Here is a 23915-nt window from a genome sequence, read left to right as displayed (position 1 = left end):
GAAAAAATGGTTTCAGAAATTTTATTGGTTGGAGTATTCGCCTTCAACAAATAAGGCATATTGTTTCTATTGTTTTCTTTTCCTGAATGATGTTAATTCATCTAATGTAAATTTTTTTTAATAATATATAACTTATCATATTGAGTTCAAGCCCCCCCAACTCTTATTCCTGGATCCGTCCCTGATGGTATCATTTATGTGTGCATGGTGTATATGGATGCAAACAAAATACATCGAGTCGAGTAAAAAGAACATTTTAATAATCAAATTAGTTATATTCGAGCTTGACTTGGACTCGAACTCGAAAATTCTGATATTTTTGTATCGAATTTGGTTTGAATTAATCCATATTTGAGTCTTTGAGAGCAGCAACCACCCCTTGGGTATACAAGAGTTATACTTGTATCAACAAATACAAGATTGTAGTATAAAATGAAAGACAGTGTGAAAGGGTCGGGGTAGCAAGTCTCCATTGGTGGCTCATTAATCCATGCAGCCGTCAATTCCTGTAATCACATTTTTTTCAAATCTTTTTATTGGTCTCTTGGGTGGAATAAAGGGTCTACATTAAAGTCCACTTTATTAGTCTGTTATAAATGTTACCCCCACCTGTTTCTTAAATTTTCTCGAATTGAAAATTTCAAAAATTTGTTACAAGAAAACTACACTTACTAAGTGAAATAAGTAAAACAAACTGTTCGGTCAATAATATGTCTAAAAATGTCAATGAATGTATTTCGGTTTGTAATTTTTGTTCTATCAAATATCCTAATAACCATAATAAAATATGTGAGATCCAACTGATAAGTGGATTGAGCTTGGTATTTATGATACAGGGATCTCTCTTTCAACTTTTTCAATGGATCCATTCCTGAAAGCCTTGGACAGTTAACCTCGTTACAGAAGAAATTTAACATCTCATGTGCATATTACATGAGAACATAGTCATAAACTAAATTGTACCTTCCTCATACAGAAACCTCAATAGCAACTCTTCAAAAGGAAATGTTCCAGCTGCATTCGGAGGAAGGCTCTTGCATGGAGCTAGCTTCAAGTGCGTTTTCATCATTGTCCATATTTCATGCATTTGTAATTATTGCCATGGATTATGTCACGAGTACTCGGACACTCGCATATACATTTTGTTTAAGCTGCACGAGTTCCTCTCATTGTTTACATGTCTTGATTGAAGCCATTATCCTTACTTAAATTTCCTAAACACAAAATTATCTTCATCATCCGATAGATTGTTCACGTATTTCACGCCCGATTCATCTTAATATCATCATAATCCAATTTTTAGCATCTTAAGGTTTGATTATCCATCTATTGTGCAGGTTGAAGAACTGATCAATGGAAGCATTCTATCATAATAACAAAGCCGAATCCAACATTAGTTTTATGAGAATCCATTTGCAAGAAATAAATGCTATCCGAACTCATGATAGTGAAATATTAAATATATTTGAAATCATCACCGTTACTATTGAAATTACATAAACTGATACGAAGTAAATTTTAAATTCATTTTAAATTTGTTTATTCAAATAAGATTCAAAATTTGTCGTCTCATATTTATAGATCAAAACACAACTTTACTGTACCAAATGAAATGTGAACTTTGGTGGTTCGGTATCCAGAAATTAAGGGACACGTACAATGTATTAGAGGACTTATCCAATCAAGAGAATATATGAAATTAAATCATTCTAAAAGCAAAGAATATCGAAAGAAGAATGAAGCCCGGTGCAGATTTTCTGTTTGACCTACCACCGACCGGCATTCATAAATTCTCTTTCACGACCCCCCTTTTCTTGCATATTATACATGCGGCCATTTAAGAAACCTTGCTGTACCAATCAATGTCTATTGTCTCAAGTCATAATAAATTCTCTTTTGATTAGAATAACTTTGATACCATTTGAGAAGAAAGCTACTCTTAATTAATTTAAATTCCATATACTTTTAAAAATAAAATTTGGGGACTTAAATGGGAAGCCAAATTTAGTCAAAATGAGAGTGTTGGCACGCATAAAGACCTAGTCTCGAGGCAAAGAGTAATTCCGCAGTTATGTGTGTATTTAAGGGAGCTGTTTGTGCCGACGTTTACGAGAGGCTATCTGGGGCCTCTCCACCTTTACACGCTACTGCGACGCATAACGCTGATAGCTTTATGTGTCCTCCTTAACCTCAGCAACTCATAATGTTTCCCTAGTCGTTTTCTCTCTAAATTTTGCCACTCTTATTCATGGCTTCGACGCGCGAAGCCCACTACAGGGGAGTTAGAAAGCGTCCATGGGGACGTTACGCGGCGGAGATACGTGATCCCTGGAAGAAAACCCGTGTCTGGTTGGGCACTTTCGATACTCCTGAGGAGGCGGCTCTGGCATACGACGACGCCGCTAGATCTCTTCGCGGTGCCAAAGCAAAGACTAACTTTCCCGCGACCAGCTCGTCGGGACTCTCGTTAGACCTCAGTCTTAACTCGGACAACCGATGGGTGTCCCCGTACGACAGAGGTATGATTAACGACGTCATCCGCCCTAGTGTGCTCCGAGATGTGTCCTCTCAGGGGAATGGAGGACGCACGGCGTCTGGAACCGTGACTCCTCCGGAGAAGGGAGACGGTTCTCCACAATATCTTGGGGTTGTTACACGCGGGTTGTCGATAGATTTGAACGAACCTCCATCTCTGTGGAAGTAGCCATTTTTTCGCTGCCTTTGCCTGCTTTCTTCCGTCGATCGGAGTTTTTTTAGCATTTGTGTGTTAATGCTTTGAGCTTCTGACAAACTGATTTTCTTGGATTAGTATCAGTTATTAGAATCGAATCAAACCATCGGAGTTGTGTTCTGTTATCCCGGATGACGCCATTGTTTTCTTTCTTGTCCGTTGATGATCTTTTTCTGCAAATAGTGTTTGGGTTCGTGCATCTCAAGTGTTTAACTGGATTTAAATTATGTTTTTTAAGGAAAAAATTTATTACACACACTACTAACTTTTTAGCAGAATCTCGGTGCTCGTCTTCTGTGTGTGAAACATTATAATTTTAATTTGTTTGAAAAAAAAAAACATATGTTTTGTAAAACTTAAAATTATAATTTAATTTCTTATATTTATCCGATAGGTTAATTTGGTCAAAATGTGATATATTAAAAATTTTATAAAAAATAAAAAAAGTAAGGGAGGTTGGTGAAAAATTTTCAATCAAAATATTTATTTGGTTCACTCCTTAACCACAAAATTGTGGTACTATGTCATACAAAATGTGATACATTTCATGTGGAAATGTGGTTTACTTCACGTGGAAATGTGGTACTAAAAAAGTACCCAGAGATTGAACACAAAAAAATCGACGGTTGGAGATTGAAGGTCAATTTCCTGAAAAAAGTACTTTTATAAAGTTTTATAAAAATAATAATAATAAAAATAAATAAAAAATCTCATCTAAAAAAATCACCCTCTTTTTCTTATTTTTCCCGGAATCAAAACATTTTTTTTCAAGCTTTGCCTTTAATCCGTGTTTTTTCTCGCTTTATCTTTGCATCTTGACATAATTAAATGCTAGTCTATCTTTAAATTTTAAAACAGTAGCAATTTTTATACATTTACTTTTTGCAAAGTTGGTTGAATGGAAGCAATTTAAAGATTATGATTATTTCACTGATAAAGGAAACAGGATATGGAGATCAAAATGTGGGGAATATTGCGAGATTCTGCAATATCGAGGTACTTTCCGTCTCTGCTTTTCCAGCACACGATATTTTGTAAGAAAACAGTATATTCATTGCTTTGGATTTCCATTTGGATGCATCAGGGTGAGATTTCACGTGGGGCTTTGAGTGATTTGACCCCCTACAATTTCGTCTCTTTATTTTTATTTTTTTGTTGCATAAAATCCTCCAGTTTTTTTTTTTATCATTTGGAAAATATAATTTTTTCCAGAAAATATAGAGTTTATTTGCGCCTGGAAGGATCATAAATTATGGAATCCAATGAATTATTTATTCCCTAATTTGAATTTTTAGTACCCTTCACAAAAATTTATGTTCTGTGAAATTGTTTTATAATTGGGATCGAACATAATATTATAAACATTAAATATCGTTGGCTTTTTATGCATAACTCATAATGTATTTATTCACCTTTTTAAATGTATACTAATGTTTAGTTTTGTGCTTTGGTTTTGTTAGTTAGATTATTTTTTTTGTTTTTATTTTTTTATTGAGTGAAGACGAAACACTAAAAAATTATTTATGTATTATCATAGAATAATGAATAGGTGTCAGAAAATACTGACATATACGACGAGACGTAAGCACTCCATTTAAAAAAAATAAAAAATCAAAACACAACATAAATTATATAACCAAAATCCTTATGATACCAAAATCTAAATGACAAAAATTTGTGTGAAACGATCTCACAGATCGTATTTGTGAGACATATCTCTTATTTAGGTCATTCATGAAAAAATATTACTTTTTAGGTTATTTTTTATTGTGAATATTAATAGGGTTGATCCGTCTCACAGATTAAAATTCGTAAGACGATCTCAGACTCACTTAACACAAATAAACAAACTTAGATGATTATTTTTGTTATTATCACGTACTACACTTAAAATGCAAAATAAACATTTTTATTTTAACTTTGCATTAATTGATATTTTTATTGTTTCGTTCAGGTTCAGTTTAGTTATCCTATAAGAATCAAATCTGATTTTTTTTTAAGAAATATAAAATTCTAAGAGTATGTCTCGTGTGAAACGATCTCACGAATTTTATCTGTGAGACGAGTCAATGCTACCGATATTTATAATAAAAATTAATACTCTTAGCATAAAAAATAATATTTTTTCATGGATGACTCAAATAAGAGATCTGTCTCACAAAATACGACTTGTGAGGCCGTCTCACACAAATTTTTGCTAAATTCTTATTAAGATGTAGATTATAGATACCGATGATAGTAAATCTTATCTTATTAAACTAAATGTAATTTGCTTGAACCTGGACGGAAATTACACATTATAGATACGGTAACGTAGTGCCTCCTGAAAACAATATGGATGGTATTTATTTAAAAAAGAGAAAGACGAAGACTTTTTAAGAGAGACAAGCAGCAAATGTTGAAAGAAAATGGAACAAGAATAGGTCCTACGTGGTTGTTCGAGATATGGAGAATCAAAATGGGCCACTTTTTTTTGCAATAGAATAACGTCGGCAACTATGGAGGCCTCATTGCTGCCAGCTGCCTTTTATCTTAACATTATTTATAAAATTAATATTATTTTATTATGCATTTTATAAATTATGCAACGTATTCCCAGCGTTTATTATGTTCAGAGATGGTTAATTATTTATTATTATTTTTTGGGATTTAAATAATTAAGAACATAAATCAAAGAAAATAATTATTCGGTAAATGATATGAATACAGATCATTTTTTTAGGGGGGAAAAAAGAACCAATTCATTTATGAAAAAACTTGTGTGTGACAGATCTCTTATTTGAGTCATCGATGAAAAATTATTATTTTTTATGCTAAGATTATTACTTTTTATTGTGAATATCGATATAGTTGATATGTCTCACAAACAAAAATTCATGAAACCGTCACACAAAAAATCAATTTTTAATTTATTTAGTAAAACATTAGTTGAAGTGAATCGCGGGTAATTTCAACGGAGGGAGAATTAGCTTGTCACCTCAGGAGGCACAAAAAATATCCACTCGAAAGTTGGGTGGCTCATAAAGCAGCCGCCCTGTCATTTGCCGTTACATAGCTTTCATTATCTTTTTATTTTTTTTTTCCTTTTTTAAAATAGTGTAAAGATTATTTTGAAAAATGGACTTTTTATTATTTCTAATATTGAATCATATATATATAATGTTTAAATAAGTTTAAATAAATAAATTTGACAAATATAATAAGAAATTATATATATTTTTATATATTATATATATTGCCCACTTTAATAACAGTGAGTATTATATCCTAATTTGCTAAAACAAAGACTTCAAGTTGTTATAAAGAAACAATTAATTACAGGAAATATTGTATTGTATCGTTCAAAATAATCATTCAATTTAATTTATTTTTTTAGAAAAGGAAATTATATTTTTTAATATATCACGTTAATTAAAAAATTATATGATCCTTACAATACTAATTTCTTGCACATACGGACGCGGCAGGGTACATTAATATATAAAGCCATCGTAATTCGTATGTACTATTGTAGCTCGAATATGTCCGTACTGACATGGCCCCACACGTGCAATAATCAAAACCACCGAATTTGCCCCCCGGTTCCCTGCCACGCACCCATAATTGAAGAGAAAAGGTCAGATCTTCCATTTATTCCACCGTAACTTCAGGGTAAATATCTATTTCAAAAAAAAAAAAAAAAAAACTTCAGGGTAAATATCTAATTATTTAATTTCATGGTAATAAAAATATTATAATTTTTTGCATGTAGAAAAATATTAGGACGTAAATTTAAAATGGATACTAAGCCAGTCTATTATTTTTTATTCATATAATTTATCAAATTTTGGTTTTATAGAGTAGCTTCGATTTTTTTTGGTTTTGATATTTTTTTGTTCGAAATTCTTATATCTATCGAATATGATTTAATTGAAATCGATTTTATCACAAGATAATAGATCTCAAATTAAAACTAATGTGATAAAAATTCACATTGAAAAATAAATAATGAGACATTCGTTTTTTTAATTTTTGTTTATGTATATTTTAATTTGCGTAATATAAATTTTATTTTTCTCACATATATTACATGAAATAGATTTGATGTCCAATAAATTATATTAGATGAATTTAATAATTTAGTGGAAAAAAATTACTGTATAAAAATTAAAATTTTAAAAATTATACAACTCAAACAAGAAACAGTAGGACTCTATCCACTGTATCATGATTTTTCCAATAAAATGTATCTACAGCAGCATTTACGTCATCAGAAAAGTGGATGGCCACTAGGGAATTATCAACTTTAAGAAAACTTTTAACATCTAAAATATATATATGAAACTAAAACCCACCGGCAAAGTCAGAGATTTACCGGAGGAGGAAGGTTCAGATCAAGATTGATGCCTTCTCCGCGTGGTGATTTTGGCGGCGTTTGGTCGAAGACCGCTGATGATGAATCCGACTCACTCTGGTTACCGCCGCCTGGTCGCATTTGGTTCATAAGATCTGCAATTTTTTCGCGCGATTCTGGGCGAAGGTGGAGCATCGTGGTCTTCTCCTCTGTGTTATATGCTAAAAATCCTGCGGAAGTGAGGGCCGGAAGGAATTTGTGATGATTTTGGACAGGATTTCTGAGAGGAGGCTGTCCAAGAGTAAGTTCCAAAGAGAAGGAATCGGATGCCACAGCCGTTCGGGTGTAAGACACCAGGCTACAAGACTCGACGGTGCTGCTCTGGCTTTGGCTCCTATTGTTCGGAAAATGGTCGGTTTTCTTTACATCCACCGTATCTGCATGAGGAAAATTAGTTTTAGCCTTATGACCTCGGAACTCGCGGGCGGCTTTATCATACGCCCTTGCTGCCTCCTCCGCCGTGTCGAATGTTCCAAGCCACACACGGGACTTCTTCCCCGGATCCCTAATCTCCGCCGCGTATCTTCCCCACGGCCTCTTCCTGACCCCACGAAAATGCAATTCACCACCGTAGAGCCGCCCCTCCGCCGCCATCACATGCAGTAATAGTGATGTATAATCAGTAGCTTTAGTGCGCGGGTAGTTTTTAGGAAGGGGGGTATCGAATATATAGATGGTGGGGTTGGGATTACGTGGGGGAGTGTGAACGAGTTGTCTATGTTGGGGGCGGCGTGACTGCCATAAAAATTACATGTTGGCTGGGTCTATAATTTTTTTTTCTCCCTATTCAATATATTCCTGCTTAAACGGGGTTGAAAATTACTTATTAGAATAGATAATCTCGTTTAAACAACAAAAAACTTCAAGTTTAATTAATTTATGAATAATTTCTTTGTTAAGATTTGCACTATTGATTGCACCTAATTGTAGGCAATGAGGCATCGTTACGAAAATCAAAGAAATGGAATACATCAAATGCACAACATAATTGTGTCACATGTCTTTGTCTTAGTGACACTGATCTTCCAATAAAGAGAAGATGTCTCGAGACCCAAAATTATACTCCCTTTTGCGCAATATAATAAAAAAAAATGCACAACATAATAGTCAAATTCATATTTGACTGTCATTATATAGAAATTATTCGTAAAATCATTTGCAATCCATATAATTTTTCTTTACCGTACATTGTTGTTAATTTGGAAGCAATAATACTCTTAGATTTCATTTGTATCGATGAATTATGAAAATTCATTGACTTGCTTTGATCGACAATTGTAAAAGGATTTTAAATCAATTTGTGTAGTTTCAGTAATAATTATGATGTATTTTGAATACATCGCATAAGTGAAATACATCACATAATTATCATTTGATATGCATCCCTTAAATTAATCAATCTAAATGCAAACATACATGGTTCAGGTTTCTAAATTTGGATGAACTGTATACTTTTTTTAGTTTGTAGAATTAATCAACAGAAACATCTCAAATGCAAAGTAAGACACGGTTTTTTTTTTTAAAAAAAAAAAATAGCGTATGCCCAGGTGTTACCAGGATTTGATTTAAAAACCTGCGAGATATAAATTTATATTTATGTTATATATATAATAAAGATTGCATACACCGTTACATAATGATTTAATATTACAAAACTATTTTAAATGTACTTTAACTTCAAAATTAAATTTGAGATTGTTTTGTAATATTAAAACCAATGTGTAATCATACGTATTACTATCGTTTTACATATAAAATTTCTCATAATTTTTTAGTTATTAAGAGGTATAGTACCCAATAAACAAATAAACAAACAAGTACAAGTTTAAAGTTACCATCAAATTCTCTTTTTATAATTGCGTTTAAGTCATTTTTTATCCATGTTCGGATAAAATGTTTATCACTATATCAAAAACTATAATTATTAGTTAAGATATAATTTTTTTATAATTATGGTAGCGAGGAGTGCACATACTTGAGTGTTAATGAGTTAGTCTGTTAGGTTCATGAGTCCAAAGAAGTACATGTTTATCTGCTCGTTCTATCTCATATCCTTATATCTGTTTTACCATTTTCATAACATTAACCTTGTCCACAATATAGACAATATTATTCGTTAAAATTTAGCATCGTTTTTTTAAAACTCATCTAGCCAACCAGATCAAACGGCACAACGTCAGCAGTTTGGCGACGAGAACTTCTCAAGATGTCATCCATCTTAGTACTACTTTCACTCATGCAAGCTTAACCCAACATTTTTCCTCCAGAAGTATAAAATATGTTTCTTGGGAGATTTTAAATCATGACCTCACTATATATGATAACAATTGTCGGGATCAAGTGCTAACCATTAAGCCAAAATATATAGTCGTTAGCCAAGACGTAATTTTATTTCTTTATACTTGTGGCAATATATAATACACCTACTTGGGTGTTAATGGGTCGGGTTGAGTTGTTAAGGCACATGAATCTAAAGATGTGTGTGTTTATTTATTGTGTTGTCTCACATCCCTTAGACATTATTTTAATATTTTCATACTGTTAGCCATGTCTCTTGATGAGACAATATTATCCGTTAAGATATGTCTTTATTCTTTTACGGTCCACTTATCCAATCAATCAAGTGGCATAACGTCACCAACTTGATATACAAGAACTTATCAGGAGGTCACTTATTTCAGCACTAATCTAACACATGTACTGTTAATCCAAAAATATAGATAAAAAACAAAATATTGATAAGATATTGATATAGACATCTCTTATAACCTAAAATATTTGCTATTTTCCATGGCAAAATAAAATAAAGATTAAAATACTAATCAAATGATTTTAATTTCGGTGGAGCTCCAACTCCCAATGTTAATCAAACACGTCAAGTGTTTCTAGTGTTTGACCAACTAGCATCAATTCAAGGTCGTTTGTTAATTTTTTTATTTTATTTTAATACAATTTATTTATGAGTAGATAAAAAAAATCATGGATTTACTTTAACTATTATTAAGAGAGAGCAGGATCGGAAATCATATTTTGTGAGTATATATAGATAGATGTGTGAATAATATATATGAGTTCAAACTATAGAAATATAATAGAAAATTCAACACAATATACAATACCAAAGGCTACATTCACAGTGATCTTCTTATTCAACTACTTTGGCTATTTCCCAATACCTCAGTATTTTGAACTATCTGAATATTCGATCATTTTTTGGAGCAGGAGGTGGTTTGTCACCTCTCCTCTTAATAATTTTTTTTTTCAAGTAACTGTCCTCTTCATTTCTTTCTTTTTATATTCACGTGTTAAATGGGCAAAATATCATAAATATATTTTAATTTATTACATGATGACGTACAAAAAATTTATTCATTTTATATGATTTATTGCAACACAGTTGATAAATTTCGTAATCTTGAAATTATACTTCACATATTGTGTGTATATAAATCACATACGGTAGATGCTTACATGAATTGACCGCTACGTACGATAAATTATGCGTTTTCAAAGAACTGGACCAAATACGACATATTATTCGGAGTCACGTGATTTCAGTTCAAACCTTTAGTTTCCATTATTACATCCATGATAAACGTGCGTTTAACTATTTTCAAATTTTTGTTGATATTTTCTAGAATTAAGACTGGAGATTATACATGTTTGGTCGCCCATCTCCACGCATGTGTCTCTCTCGTAACATTTATTCTTGAGACCTATTGAAAAAGTGTGAATATCATATGTATATTGATAATTTGTTCACATTTGGATACAGACAATGTCTTACGTACGTGATTAGAAAAATAAATAAATGTACATAATATGTATCCAACTCTATTAGTATGAGAGACCTCTTTAATTTGTTCAAGTGAATTCTTGTCACAATCGAGGTCCTAAGTCTGTTTCTACGGCCATATACAAATAGGCCGAGTGTGAATAAGTTCAGAGCCTCAAAGAACCGCATCCACTTCCAAAAACCTTTGCCTTCAGACCTGCTTCTGATGCCTCACCAAATCCAATGTGTCGTCCGCCTTTAGACCAATGGCGGCCGGCGGAGTACTCCAATCCCCATTCAGCTCTTTAGTCCGATCGGGTGATTCCTTTGATTAGTCGGAATATTTCCGGTAGAACTTTATTTTAATACTCTTTGATGTGATCCAGGTGGATAGAGTGAGCTAGGTCGAACAATCCACCGAGTTGGTTATTTATAGGAATGAAGATAAATCGAGGATATCTCCCCAAAATTAAGATGCAATTATGTCCTGAAAACAGGAAAACAAACACATCAATGGACGTCGGAAGGTGTCCGGCGTGGTCACTACGATGCTTAAGTTAGCAGATGGAGAATGAAGAAAATCATTGTAGTTTTACAGAGAAATAAATGTTATATGTGTGAATGAATTTAATGCAAACCAAACATGTTATTTATAGTGAGGACGATAATGATTGTCTTGTTTTCAGTGTTTACTTACCAGTTATAGCCACCTAATATCAAGTTCTTGTCACGCTGATCTGTCCTTTCTATATAGTCAAATCAGAACGATTCTAACAAGTACTTTTATCGAGATAAGATATCACCTGCTTTCGCACTCGAATGCAGTACAATTACCAAAGCATCTCGGGTAGAGAGTCATCACCCAGGAATTCGTCCGAGAGCTCGGGCCTCTGTTTGCCCGGGTAAATGACGCCCCGAGCACTCATCTGCCCGGCTACTTATGAGCTCCTTCTGCAAACTTACCATGATCCGAGATATTCATTTACTGTCTCGGGTCATCCATGACCCGAGGGTATCACCACTCTTCAAATCTAATTCATGACGAACTTAATTAACTTCTAATTAGATGAACGGAGTGACTCAATGATCAATGTAGCAGTGGGAAGGAGGTACCTAGAGATGAGATGATGTTGTCCAATGAGCATCCAAACGGCATGATATTGTGGAGTTGATTGCTGGCTAGGTACTACCAAATCTCTGACACTGTTGGATTGAATTAGAGACAGTTTTTGGAGCTATCCATAATAACCTTTGTATTACAATCTGGGGATCGGATAGGAAATATATATACATGGACATTCACCTACAGACAAAATCGAAATCGTTGGATTGCAATTAGATATATCAGATCGAAGCGGTGAGCGATAAGAATGTGGATTTTCATGAAGAAATCCCAACTAAATGGCAAGATTAAAGCAAAATGATCGAATTCATCTGATTAAGAGCATCATATCACAAGATCTCGGTTGTACGTTTATGAAAGAATGCAAGTCAGATCATTAATCCACGCTAATATATAATATTCATCAATATATGCTAAATTAAACACCTCACATATAAAACGCAAAAACTCTTAATGAGTTTATCAACCAGGTCAAATTTGTAAGACTAATTTTCGACCCGACTCGATTTATGGAAAAATATTTTTTTATATCAAAATAATTACTTTTGACTGTAGGTCTGGATCTAGTTAATCTGAATCTATGAAATCGTCTAACAAATATATTTAAATAAGATTGTCTCATACGAAACTTAATCTTCACGAAATGACATTAACTCTTAAAAAAACTATAAATATATAAGACTGTCCTTTCAATCACAAAGATTTGTATTTGCATACAAATTTGTCTTTAACTATATTCGTTCTCATGTCTGCGAAAAGAAACCATTATATTGTTTAATCACAATGAATATGACCATATTATTTTAAAGAAAAAAAAAATTAATACCTAACGTTGTACCTATTATTATAATTTTCGAACGGTATCCAATATTATTTTTAGAAACTTTTATTACTTGATCGGGTATGGTGGAAACACCGATGCCGGTTTGTGTACTCTTGCTTCATAGTTGTGAAATGATAGTGATCACTCAAAGCCGCCGTGTTAGTTCGAAATCTCGGACCAAAATCTTTTTAAAAGTTCTGCTTGATGGAATGATTTGAAGTCATGAATTTGTAATTCATATATTTGATTGTTACTTTTTTAAAAAAATTGTCGAGTAGATTTGAAATCCACCATTTAGCTAATCTATATAGATGTAATTTTAATTGATGAATCTGAAATACACTAAAAAAACAAATGTCATTCCAAATCCATCGTTCGAAAACAAATCAATAGAATTATTATCATAGATTTAAAATCATAAATTTCAAATTCATCGGTTCAATTGTATTGATCCAATGTAAAACCGAAATAATTTGAAGTCTACTGCCAATTTTGAAGGTAGAAAGAAAATAGGCTTTGGGCCATCACATGTGTAACAGACGGGAGAAGTTCTTTTTTTAACCAATGGGGATACAAGACAAGGGAGAAATGCGTAGGAGGAGGACCACTCAATCACCATCAACAAGTCAACTCTGCATTTCCGAGAAAAATGTTCTGTCAATTTCATATTTCTCTATTTCCAGTATTAAGTTTTTCATTTTCCAGCAACTGTAGTTTCAATTTTCTTTGATTGTTATTAGAAGTTATGTAATGATCCTCGAACTTTTTTGTAATTTTTTTTTATTGTAAACATGTTTATTTCTATTCGAAATGACATAGTAAATTATAATGTCGTTTGCGAACTCGATCTTCTTTATTTCATTCATTTAAATATTAATTTTTCAGCATCTTAACGTCTAAATCGAGATTCACGTCGTTCTTATTTTTAGAATTTAGATTTTTATTTCTTTTTCCAATTGGTATGATCATATGACACTTGGTGCGCCCATACAAAAATTTTGAGCAAACAATCTTGTTTTTGGATGGATTTTTTTTTATGAAAAATATTAGTTTTGAAAAAAAAGATGTATTTTAAATATCAAATATAGTTATTGTAAATATTTTTTCTCCTGTTTTTATTTCTAGCTATATTCATTAGACGATTCAGTGTTTCATTTTGTTGGGATACTAACCTAAAATCTCTCTTCTTGTTTTTCTTTTTAAAACAAAATAAAAAATCACCTCAACATCTCTTATTTCAAGTTAAGATTCAACATATATAATTCACACTTCACGTCTTTTTTCTCATTTTTTTTAATATTACGAGAGTTTGCAACCATTATCTTTCGATCTTTCGATGCATTTCAAGCTAATAAAATAGCTTACAAATTACTCTAGTCAAGTAAAGCAAAATGGACAAATTTTGTGCGACGAGCTCATCGTAAAAAATGTTGACATGAAAATATTTCACTTCACTTTTTAATTGTATGTCCCACTCTGTAATAATCTAAAATCGTATTGTAGACATTAGTCACATGAAAATGATCTCTCCAAAATTGGATTATTTTGTAATCGTTGGAAAAATTTAAACCTTTTCACAATACAAATCGATGCTCATTCCTTTATATTCATCTTTTTTTCCCCTGAAAAACATTATTCCGACATTTCATTTCAATTCAGCGATCGTTATTCCAGATATCTCTTGATAATTATCAATAATTATTATGATAAAAGATAGATCCAAGCGAAAAAAATGCTACTAATGGAGTCAATGTAATTGAAAACTATTAACTGAACTAGGTAGCCAATTTTGTCTTGGACCGATTCGACATTCAACATGCACATTCACCTTAAATGGTGTCTCCCAAAATTTCCATCAAGATGGTATTTTTTTAAAAAAAAAAAAGAAAGAAAAAGATGAGATTTATTTTGTAAATAAATTTAAATAAAACTACTATTTTATAAAGGCCAAATCATGAGAGGAGAATGGGTCTGCCGCCGCCAAAAATGAGGAAGCTTTCACATACGAAACCAATCACATCAGCAGTCAAAGTCAACGTTTCAAACCCTCTGTAGTAGTCTGTCACCTCTCCCCACACGAAAAGGAAATTGCACAAATATAGAAATTCACCACGTAATCAACACAAAACAATTCATTTTAAGCCTTTTAAATCGTTGACACAATCTTTTGTATTTTTTTTTACATAAATCTTCTTACGTCCTGTATAATTTTCCTACAAGACTGAACGATATCCATGTCCATCCAATAAAGATTTCTTCTACGTGGAATAATTGAACTATTGATCAATACTTTGAAGTTTGATTCTTTCTACAATATTTTTTAGGACGAGAACGTCACACAGAGTTTATCGAATACAAGTTAATGATTAACGTTATTTACCAACTACTACGTTAGTACGATGATTTACTTAATACATATCAAAAAATAATGACTACAAGTTTCATAGTTAAAAAAAATGTTATTTCTTTCTTCTTTTCTCTAATAATAATAGCTTTATTCACCAAAAAAATATAATATATTAAAACCATTTGTGTGTATATATATAATATTCACTCATTTTACAACTACATCAATTATATGAAAAAAAATCTAATACTTTAAAGAATCGAGGTAAATTTTGACAATAGCATATACCACTCGAGAAAATGAATCCTTATTTTCACAATTATATGCTTTTTTAGAAAATTATTTTAATGATCTCTCACTTTGGTAGATAAATTTTATTACTTTTATAAATATTTTCCAACTAACTATTTTTTTTTAAAAATATATATAATATTTTACTCGATTATATTAATTATGATTCACGTTAAAAGACCGATACTTTGATTTCGATTCATTACGTTAATTCCTGGGGGTATTTGGTCAAACAATAAAATTATATTATGTTAATATCATTTGAAATAAGAGATTATTGTAAAAAAATATATATAAAGAAAATGGAGAGAAAAAATTTAGTTTGATCGAATGAAAAAATATATTAAATTTTTTTTATGTTTTGAGAATATTATATGAAAATGATATTAAGAGAACCGAGTAGTAAATGTGCAATGCACCAAACCAATCATTGACAAAATCACCTTCGTGCTTCGTCCCCTCAGATGAGCAAGCATACGATACACTCGTTGACTACTCAACGAAGCTTGGCTCCAAGCTTTTTATATTCATCTCAAGATTGGATATTATACTCTCCGTCAAAATTATTTTCCTTTGGGAAAACCCGCCAAGAATCTGAATGATCTTGATTCCATGGCGTATAATTTCAACACCAGTGTTAGGATGGACCCTCAGACGGCGGCGGAGAAGGCGGTGTCTGTCATTGGGTTCGGCTACGATCTGACTTCGGATATTCGGTTATCGGCGTGTAAACCCGGTCCATCATCGTTGGGTCTGATCGAGATGCAGCGGGACCGGAAGAAGGACCTCGTGGTGCCCGGCAACGTCGTCGTCCCAAACGTCCCCGCTTCCATCAAGTGCGACAAAGGCGAGCGCACCAGGTTTCGCTCCGACGCACTCCCCTTCAATCAGGTTAGCTTATATATCCTCGTAGAATTTTGTTTATTTTTAGATTTAGATCCTTCGGTGAAAATTGAAATGTTGTATGAGTTTTGAAAATCGGTTGTTTTGTAATTTGGTGGCTTTATCTTTTAATAATGCTCCAAGGCTGGGCCAGAAGAATGTACAATCTCGCTATAGTTTAGAAGTTGAATGCCAGGGTCGACCATGAAATGGCCTTATATTTCTTGAAAATTACTTATCAACTGCTCTCGTAGTGGGAAAGCAAGATATGTTATGATTTATCATGTCAAGACGCCAGATAGACGACAACTAATGAGTAGGGAACAAGATTGAAAATTATCGCATAATTCATGTTCGCCTTCATTTTTCTTAGCTTGTTTAAGAGTCTCACAAAACCCATCTGTCTGAAATCACGGGGTCTCTGCCTCCGATGAATTGTCGCTTAAGTATGAAATCCAGTTCTTTATTCACACAGAGAGTTGATTTGCAGTTTCTGAGCTGAAAGTCAACTCTGAGCATCTCTGCGTGAAAATGCTGATTGATTGGATTTTCAGTCAATCTCATCCATGTGATGAGCCTTTTTTTTTTTTTGACTATTTGATGTTTTAGAGCTGATTTTTGAGATATATTAGTCATTGCCCAGTATTTGGTCATCAGGAAAGTGTTTCTCAGCATTCGAGTAGAACTATTCAACTATTACATTATTGGTATAAATTGGCTGGCTACATATTTGAGTTGAAGTTGCTGATCCAGCTGAGAGATTGCTTTGTTCTTGGTACACGAATCAGAAGTAGGATGTTAATATAAAAATATGAAATTTATTATTGAAAACCATCTATTTCATCTGCACTTCTTACGTTAATAGGGTGGACATATTTTTAATGCTCGTGGGGAGCTTCCAATAAGCATATAATTTGATAGAAGTTGCTTGCTATCTTAGTGAGATTATAACCTTCACAACTTCAATCCACAAGTTTCAAGAACTTAATCTATTTAGAACTTATATTTTCAGATGTCAGAGCAATTTAACCAGGAATTAGCTTTATCTGGTAAAATACCTACGGGTCTGTTCAATGCAATGTTCGGGTTCAAGGGGTGCTGGCAGAAGGATGCGTCAACTTCAAAAATTCTAGCTTTTGATGGTTGGCTGATTAGCCTTTATACAATTGAGTTTGCAAAAACTCATATAATGCTCTCTGATCAAGTGAAAAAGGAAGTGCCACCTACATGGGATCCTGCTGCTCTTACTGAGTAAGATCCCTAGCTCGAAGCTCATTCCATTTTATGTGGCAAAGCCTTGATAACAAAAATCCTTTATGGGCAATTAACCCACTCTGCCTGTGATCTTCATGTCAGTTTACAGCATGTGACAATTTTTCTTAATATAAAACTTCTAACATTTCTTGGTCGCATCCTATTACAGTGACTGATGTCTGTCAAATTTCACGCTGTGAATTCTATGTAAAAGTGGATGGATATAAGGCTGTTAAAGGACTTGATGAACTATTAAAACTATGTCCTGATTTTTGTATACTACGAACTGTTTATTCTCTTAAAGCATCTTAACAACTTGATTTAAATATATAATAACTTTGTATGAACGATATGATTTGACAGGTTTATTGATAAATATGGAACTCATGTTATTGTTGGAGTTAAAATGGGAGGGAAAGACGTTATTCATATAAAGCAGCTTCAAAATTCAAACCTTCAGGCAACTGAAGTGCAAACATTGTTGAAGCAGTTAGCCGATGAAAGATTCTCTGAAGATGGAAATATAAAGGCGACACAGAACCCTCATATTTCATTAGGAAAGCCAAAGGTAATAGCAAAATTAGAATCAACACCTCATTACCACATTTCAGTCCAGTTTTCGATGGCCATACAGAAGTTTGAATCAATTTTACGAACAAATATTTAGTAATGCTAGCATACAATAATGCATACGGTATTTAAAAAATATATTTTCTATGTTTACTTAATAATTTTCCATAAAATGACTCGAGGCATGGTTTGAATATCGAGGTGGCATGTGAATATTGACAATTAAAAAAATCAAATCCTACATTTCGAGAAACTTGAAAACCAATCACTCCACTAGTTTCTAATCTATTCTGCTTCAAAATATCTTTTGCTCACAGTTTGAACAAACTGGAGTCTGGAATCTTCAGCTACCATTTCCAAATACACTGAGACCACCTGCTGTTTCTCATTCAAAAAATGATGTGAGTCCTCTATCAGCTCCTTATCTTACATCAAAAAAATTGCTTTCTTGCAATGAAAATTATCCGATTTTTTATTGAGCAGGATCTGTTGAGTGTTCATATCAGAAGGGGAGGTTTGGATCGTGGCCAAAGTCACAATGAGTGGCTCTCAACCGTATCACAATCTCCTGATGTTATATCGATGTCATTTGTGCCTATTGCATCTCTTTTAAGTGGTGTTCCAGGCAGTGGATTTTTAAGTCACGCAATTAATCTATACCTACGATTGTAAGTACTCTCTCACCAAGATATAAAATGTTAGTACTTCGAGAGTTTCTCTTTCAAATGTTGATAGTGAAACCTGGAAATCACAAGCTTGTGTCTGATGAGCTTATTTTTGCGCAGATAAACCATCATTAGAGGAACTTGCTCAATTTTTTGAATATCAATTGCCTAGGCAATGGGCTCCAGCTTACAATGATCTTCCTCTTGGACCTCGCCGCAGGAAAAAATCGTCTCCATCTCTTCAATTAACATTATTGGGTCCTAAGCTATATGTGAATACCGTAAAGGTGAATTCTCATTTCTGATTTTTTATGGACTAGCTATTCATATTTCCATCCAACTATTCCCGACTAAAATCATATGCAGGTTGATACTGTCAATCGGCCAGTGACTGGAATTCGCTTGTACTTGGAAGGAAGGAGGAGCAATCACCTTGCTATCCATCTGCAGCATTTATCATCTCTTCCTCAGTCTCTTCACCTTTCACACGATCATAGCTATAAGCCCGTCGATGACTCAACACACCGAGCATATTATGAACCAGTCAAATGGAGCATCTTCTCACACATATGCACAGCTCCAGTCGAGCATCAAGGAGCACTCATAGATGACTCGGCCTCAATCGTGACAATGGCCTGGTTTGAGGTCAAGAGTATTAGCATGAAAAAGGTTCTTTTCCTAAGGCTTGGATTCTCAATGGCGGCATTGGCTAAAATCCGTAGATCAGAATGGGATGGACCCACTAGTTCATCCAAGAAATCAGGATTGATCTCAATGTTGATGAGCACACCATTTAGTACTACTCTGAAGCCACCTGAGAAGCCAACAAAGGTGGATTTAAATTCGGCCGTTTATCCGGGAGGCCCGCCTTTGCCTGCACGAGCCCCCAGAATGTCACATTTTATCGACACGAAAGAAATGGTGAGAGGCCCAGAAGATCTACCAGGGTGTTGGGTTGTCAGTGGCGCGAAGCTATGTGTTGAGGGAGGGATGATAAGGATCAAGGTGAAATATTCTCTGCTTACTATTTTGTCAGATGACTCTTCGTTGATGTGAGGGAAACGATAAGTATATCGAAACTAAGTTGGTGGTGCATGTTTTTGTACATGGTATGCATGCATATTATTTGAATAAGTATTATGAAACGGTTGAATTTGTTTTTGTGTACGATGGTTTAAATTGTAAATTCGTTTTTCAATGGCATGTCTACTACGATCTTTGTTCATACAATTCACGTCTTTTTGCAATTGTGGTTAATGTAATTTCCAACACCAAGAGCAATCGCTATACAAATTAGAAATGTGTTTAATAGAGCACAAATTCTTGTGAGACGATGTTATGAGTCAATTTTGTGAGACATATCTTCTATTTTAGTCACTCATGAAAAATTATTATTTTTTATATCAAAAATACTATTTTTTTTTATTGTAAAAATGGACAGGCTTATCAGTTCAACGAATAAAGTCCGTGAAATCATCTCACAAAAAACTCATATATTTAAAAACATAGAGATTATTTAAACAAACCTTTTATTTTATTATTTAAATTCATTCATAAAATATTACAAGTTTTCCAAATTTAGATAACAAATGAACATTAATATTAAAAAAAATACTTTAAAATATAAAAAACAGGATTATATATTTGGAACTCCAAAAAAAACACAGTTTGTTAAAATTGGAAGGATGTAGGTAATAAAACTGGAATCTAGAATGTTCGAGATCCTTCAACCGTCGGCCACCGCTATTTCCAGATCCATCTCCTCTACTCGTCTATATCCCCTCTCCCTTCCTTTTCAATATTAAACAATCTTTCACACGATTTCTTCGACAAATCAATCATTAGTTCTTAGATTTGTAAGATTTTCCTTTTTTGATCGGATCGGATATTTTCGATATTTTCGACAAATCAATCATTAGTTCTTAGATTTGTAAGATTTTCCTTTGCTTGATCTGATCGGATATTTTTTTCATTGGAGTTTTAGAGGGGAAAATAAGGGTTTGCGATGGGTGTGGATTACTATAAGGTTTTACAGGTGGACAGGAATGCAACCGATGATGATTTGAAGAAATCTTATCGAAAGCTGGCGATGAAATGGCACCCCGATAAGAACCCTAACGATAAGAAGGCGGCTGAGGCTAAATTCAAAGAGATTTCTGAAGCATATGAGGTATGGATTAATTTCTGGTGTATTTACATGAATATTGGGATTCCTCGATTCTTGATCAAAATCCGAACCTGCTATTACTACCCATCACGATCAATTACCGCATATGTTTTCGCATTTTGATCTCGATGCTCGATTTCCGTTTGGTGGAAGGAGAATACGATAATATCATTATATTGGGGTTGATCACGGACATTCAAATTTTGCGTTTACAGAGGTACTGAAAGGGTTTGGGGACTGAGATTAATTTGGTTATTATAGATCTGTGGGTTCCTTCTGGAATATCTACCTTTTTTTATTCATTTGCTTTACTGTTGTAATTGCTTGTAAAGATTCCATGTATTTTTGCAACTATTTTAAAGTTTCATCATTAATATTAGATTTTTCCTTCAGGTTCTCAGTGATTCCCAGAAGAGGCAAATTTATGATCAGTATGGGGAAGAAGGCCTAAAAGGCCAAATGCCGCCGCCTGATGCTGCTGGACCTGGTGGTGCAACGTTTTTTCAACCGGATCCAAATATGTTTAGATTCAATCCTAGAAATGCCAATGACATTTTTGCAGAGTTTTTTGGCTCATCAAGTCCATTTGGTGGCATGGGAAGTGGTAATGGAATGAGGGGTGGTCTGAGGTTTTCTAATTCCCTGTTTGGGGACCATATGTTTAGTTCATTCGGAGGAGAAAGCAGACCAATGAGCTCAGGTCCAAGAAAGGCTCCTCCAATTGAGCAGACGTTGGCTTGCAGCTTAGAAGAGCTATACAAAGGATCTACGAGAAAAATGAAAATCTCTCGAGAGATAGCTGATGCTAGTGGGTATGTTATTTTCTATTAATTGCTTATGCTTCTCAGTTTGTCATGTTATGTCATTATTTACGTTTTTGCTCCTTCTCTTGTTTTTGTACAGACATTATTGGTCTGTAAATATACGTCGCCTTATATTTATTTATAATAAATAAATGAATCGAGCTACCAGAGTCAAGGGGGAAGCGCAGTGAGTTCCAATATAAGTTTGATAGAAGCTTAAGTCTTCTTCCAAATATAATCAGTAAAAGAAAGAGGACAAACAATTGGACCAATGACCAAATTTCTTCTGGAGAAGATGGTCACAAGAGCAGGGAAAAATATACTGACTGTTTTCTCTTTACCCTAGCAGTGCTAGTGACCACTACAGTTACTACTAAATTCGTCGTTTGAACTGCTCTCCTATTTGTCCCCTTGCACGACCGCCACACCCTATATTTTCTTAAACCTTCAATATTGGAGGCTTTTAAATTCCTCAAGACTGTTTTGGCCCAATCCACTAGATCCCCCAATCCCGAGCCGTAACAAAATTCTATTTTATGACATCTTAGTTGGAAGGAACGTGTTTTAAAATAATATTTGCCTTAAAGCAGGATAGAGGGAACATTGAAAACCAGTTGGTTATACATTGAGTTTTGTCCTGGCATTCTAAAGTATGAACAGTGGGTGTGAGACTAGTAGATTTGATAGCATCCACAATGTTTGATGTCTCGAAAACCAATTTAGTCATTAGAGTACTGCCAAGCAATTTTATAAGAATGTCATAAATAAATATTTTCTCCAAGTCGGTTAGTCGTTGCACTATCCTTTTGAGGAAGTTGTTTAGCCTTTTGGCAATCTAGCCGGCTTACGAGATGTAAAAAAATCCCTGATTGTCATAAAGAAACATTTTCTCCAAGCCTTTCGTTTAGTCGTTGCACTACTTCGTAACATCAGATTATAGTGCAATGTTATAAGACTGTCATTCCCCCAATAGAGGAGATATATGAGTTCGAATCCAGGTCAAAGCAAAAAACCTCACCTCCAATGTAATTTAAAAAAAAATCAGATAACACCAGGGATAACTCAAGCTCTTAAGTTACTTGGAACTTGTGATAAGTCGGGTATACCCCCATGAATTGCCATGAATTGCAATAAATTGTATGTTTTATCGTACCTGAAAAGGAAAATGCAAAATACAGTCTGTTATATGAAGCCCCTTACAACTTACTTGCCAGCATGTAAAAATTGACAGATCTTTAATTGTTCTTAGCATTTTTCCAGAAATATTTTTTCATTCACTCCTCGTTGGTATTCTGAATGTTTATTTTTCTCTTTATACAGGAAGACTTTACCAGTGCAAGAGATTCTGACCATTGACATTAAACCTGGCTGGAAGAAGGGAACAAAGATTACATTTCCAGAGAAAGGAAATGAACAGCCAAATGTCATTCCTTCGGATTTAGTATTCATAATAGATGAGAACCCACACGGCGTTTTCACTAGAGATGGTAACGACCTTGTCACGACACAGAAAATATCGCTTGCAGAAGCATTAACAGGTTACACTGTTCACTTAACAACATTGGACGGTAGGAATTTGACCATACCTATTAACAATGTGATTCATCCAAGTTATGAAGAGGTGGTACCTCGTGAAGGAATGCCAATTCCTAAAGAACCCACAAAAAGGGGCAATCTGAGGATCAAATTCAACATAAAGTTTCCGTCTAGGTTGACAGCCGAACAGAAATCTGGAATCAAGAAACTACTTTCTCCTTAATTCTCTGTTCTTTTTTAACTTTTTAATTTTTTGCACTAGGTGTGATCTATTGTTGTATATTTTCTTGTGTAACTGCTAGCGGTTGCACCTTATAGACCCTGATTATGCTTTGTAGATAGAGAGTATAAAAGCCAAGGAATATACCTTGTGATCGGAGCAACATAGTGGCCACACACACTTAAAATTTTAATTACAATTATAAAGTATGAAAAAAGAAAAAACTTTTCTTTCATCCCTCGCCTCTCTTTCAAAAGACAAATCTTATGTGCAATGTCATTTCCTTTTTTCATTTTTTGCCGAAAACCAAAATTTTAAAAAATCATAAATTTGAA

General features: G+C 33.7%; 4 protein-coding genes across 6 annotated transcripts; 3 read left to right on the top strand and 1 right to left on the bottom strand.

Annotated features, from left to right (window-relative positions):
* The first annotated feature begins 2248 nt into the window (after positions 1–2248).
* Positions 2249–2704, top strand: LOC140837398 (ethylene-responsive transcription factor 12-like). Its single transcript, XM_073203534.1, has one exon. It carries the CDS (start codon positions 2249–2251, stop codon positions 2702–2704), a length of 456 nt encoding a protein of 151 aa, XP_073059635.1.
* A 3415-nt stretch (positions 2705–6119) lies between these two features.
* LOC140836023 (ethylene-responsive transcription factor 11-like) lies at positions 6120–7808 on the bottom strand. Of its 3 annotated transcripts, none has more exons than XM_073201438.1 (2): positions 7086–7804; positions 6120–6317 (listed from the first exon to the last, which is right to left on the bottom strand). In XM_073201438.1, the coding sequence occupies exons 1-2, from the start codon at positions 7716–7718 to the stop codon at positions 6288–6290; spliced, it is 663 nt and encodes a 220-aa protein (XP_073057539.1). In that variant the 5' UTR covers positions 7719–7804; the 3' UTR covers positions 6120–6287. The 3 variants fall into 3 exon arrangements, with proteins under 3 accessions (XP_073057539.1, XP_073057538.1, XP_073057541.1); XM_073201437.1 differs by lacking the exon at positions 6120–6317 and adding an exon at positions 6334–6390 and having other exon boundaries at positions 7086–7808; XM_073201440.1 differs by lacking the exon at positions 6120–6317 and having other exon boundaries at positions 6873–7802.
* Positions 7809–15889: 8081 nt separating this feature from the next.
* On the top strand, positions 15890–20102 carry LOC140836762 (MACPF domain-containing protein NSL1-like). Its single transcript, XM_073202516.1, has 7 exons — positions 15890–16374; positions 17378–17616; positions 17983–18187; positions 18507–18590; positions 18673–18856; positions 18975–19141; positions 19221–20102. The coding sequence occupies exons 1-7, from the start codon at positions 16096–16098 to the stop codon at positions 19908–19910; spliced, it is 1848 nt and encodes a 615-aa protein (XP_073058617.1). The 5' UTR covers positions 15890–16095; the 3' UTR covers positions 19911–20102.
* Positions 20103–20533: 431 nt separating this feature from the next.
* On the top strand, positions 20534–23815 carry LOC140836761 (uncharacterized). The gene is made up of 3 exons (XM_073202515.1): positions 20534–21024; positions 21415–21833; positions 23145–23815. The coding sequence occupies exons 1-3, from the start codon at positions 20860–20862 to the stop codon at positions 23581–23583; spliced, it is 1023 nt and encodes a 340-aa protein (XP_073058616.1). The 5' UTR covers positions 20534–20859; the 3' UTR covers positions 23584–23815.
* Positions 23816–23915: the final 100 nt, after the last annotated feature.

Source organism: Primulina eburnea, chromosome 7 (assembly GCF_022965805.1).
Source record: "Primulina eburnea isolate SZY01 chromosome 7, ASM2296580v1, whole genome shotgun sequence".
Taxonomy (NCBI): domain Eukaryota; kingdom Viridiplantae; phylum Streptophyta; class Magnoliopsida; order Lamiales; family Gesneriaceae; genus Primulina; species Primulina eburnea.
The sequence above is the reverse complement of the archived record's forward strand: the minus strand, read 5'-3'. Positions and strand labels throughout refer to the sequence as shown.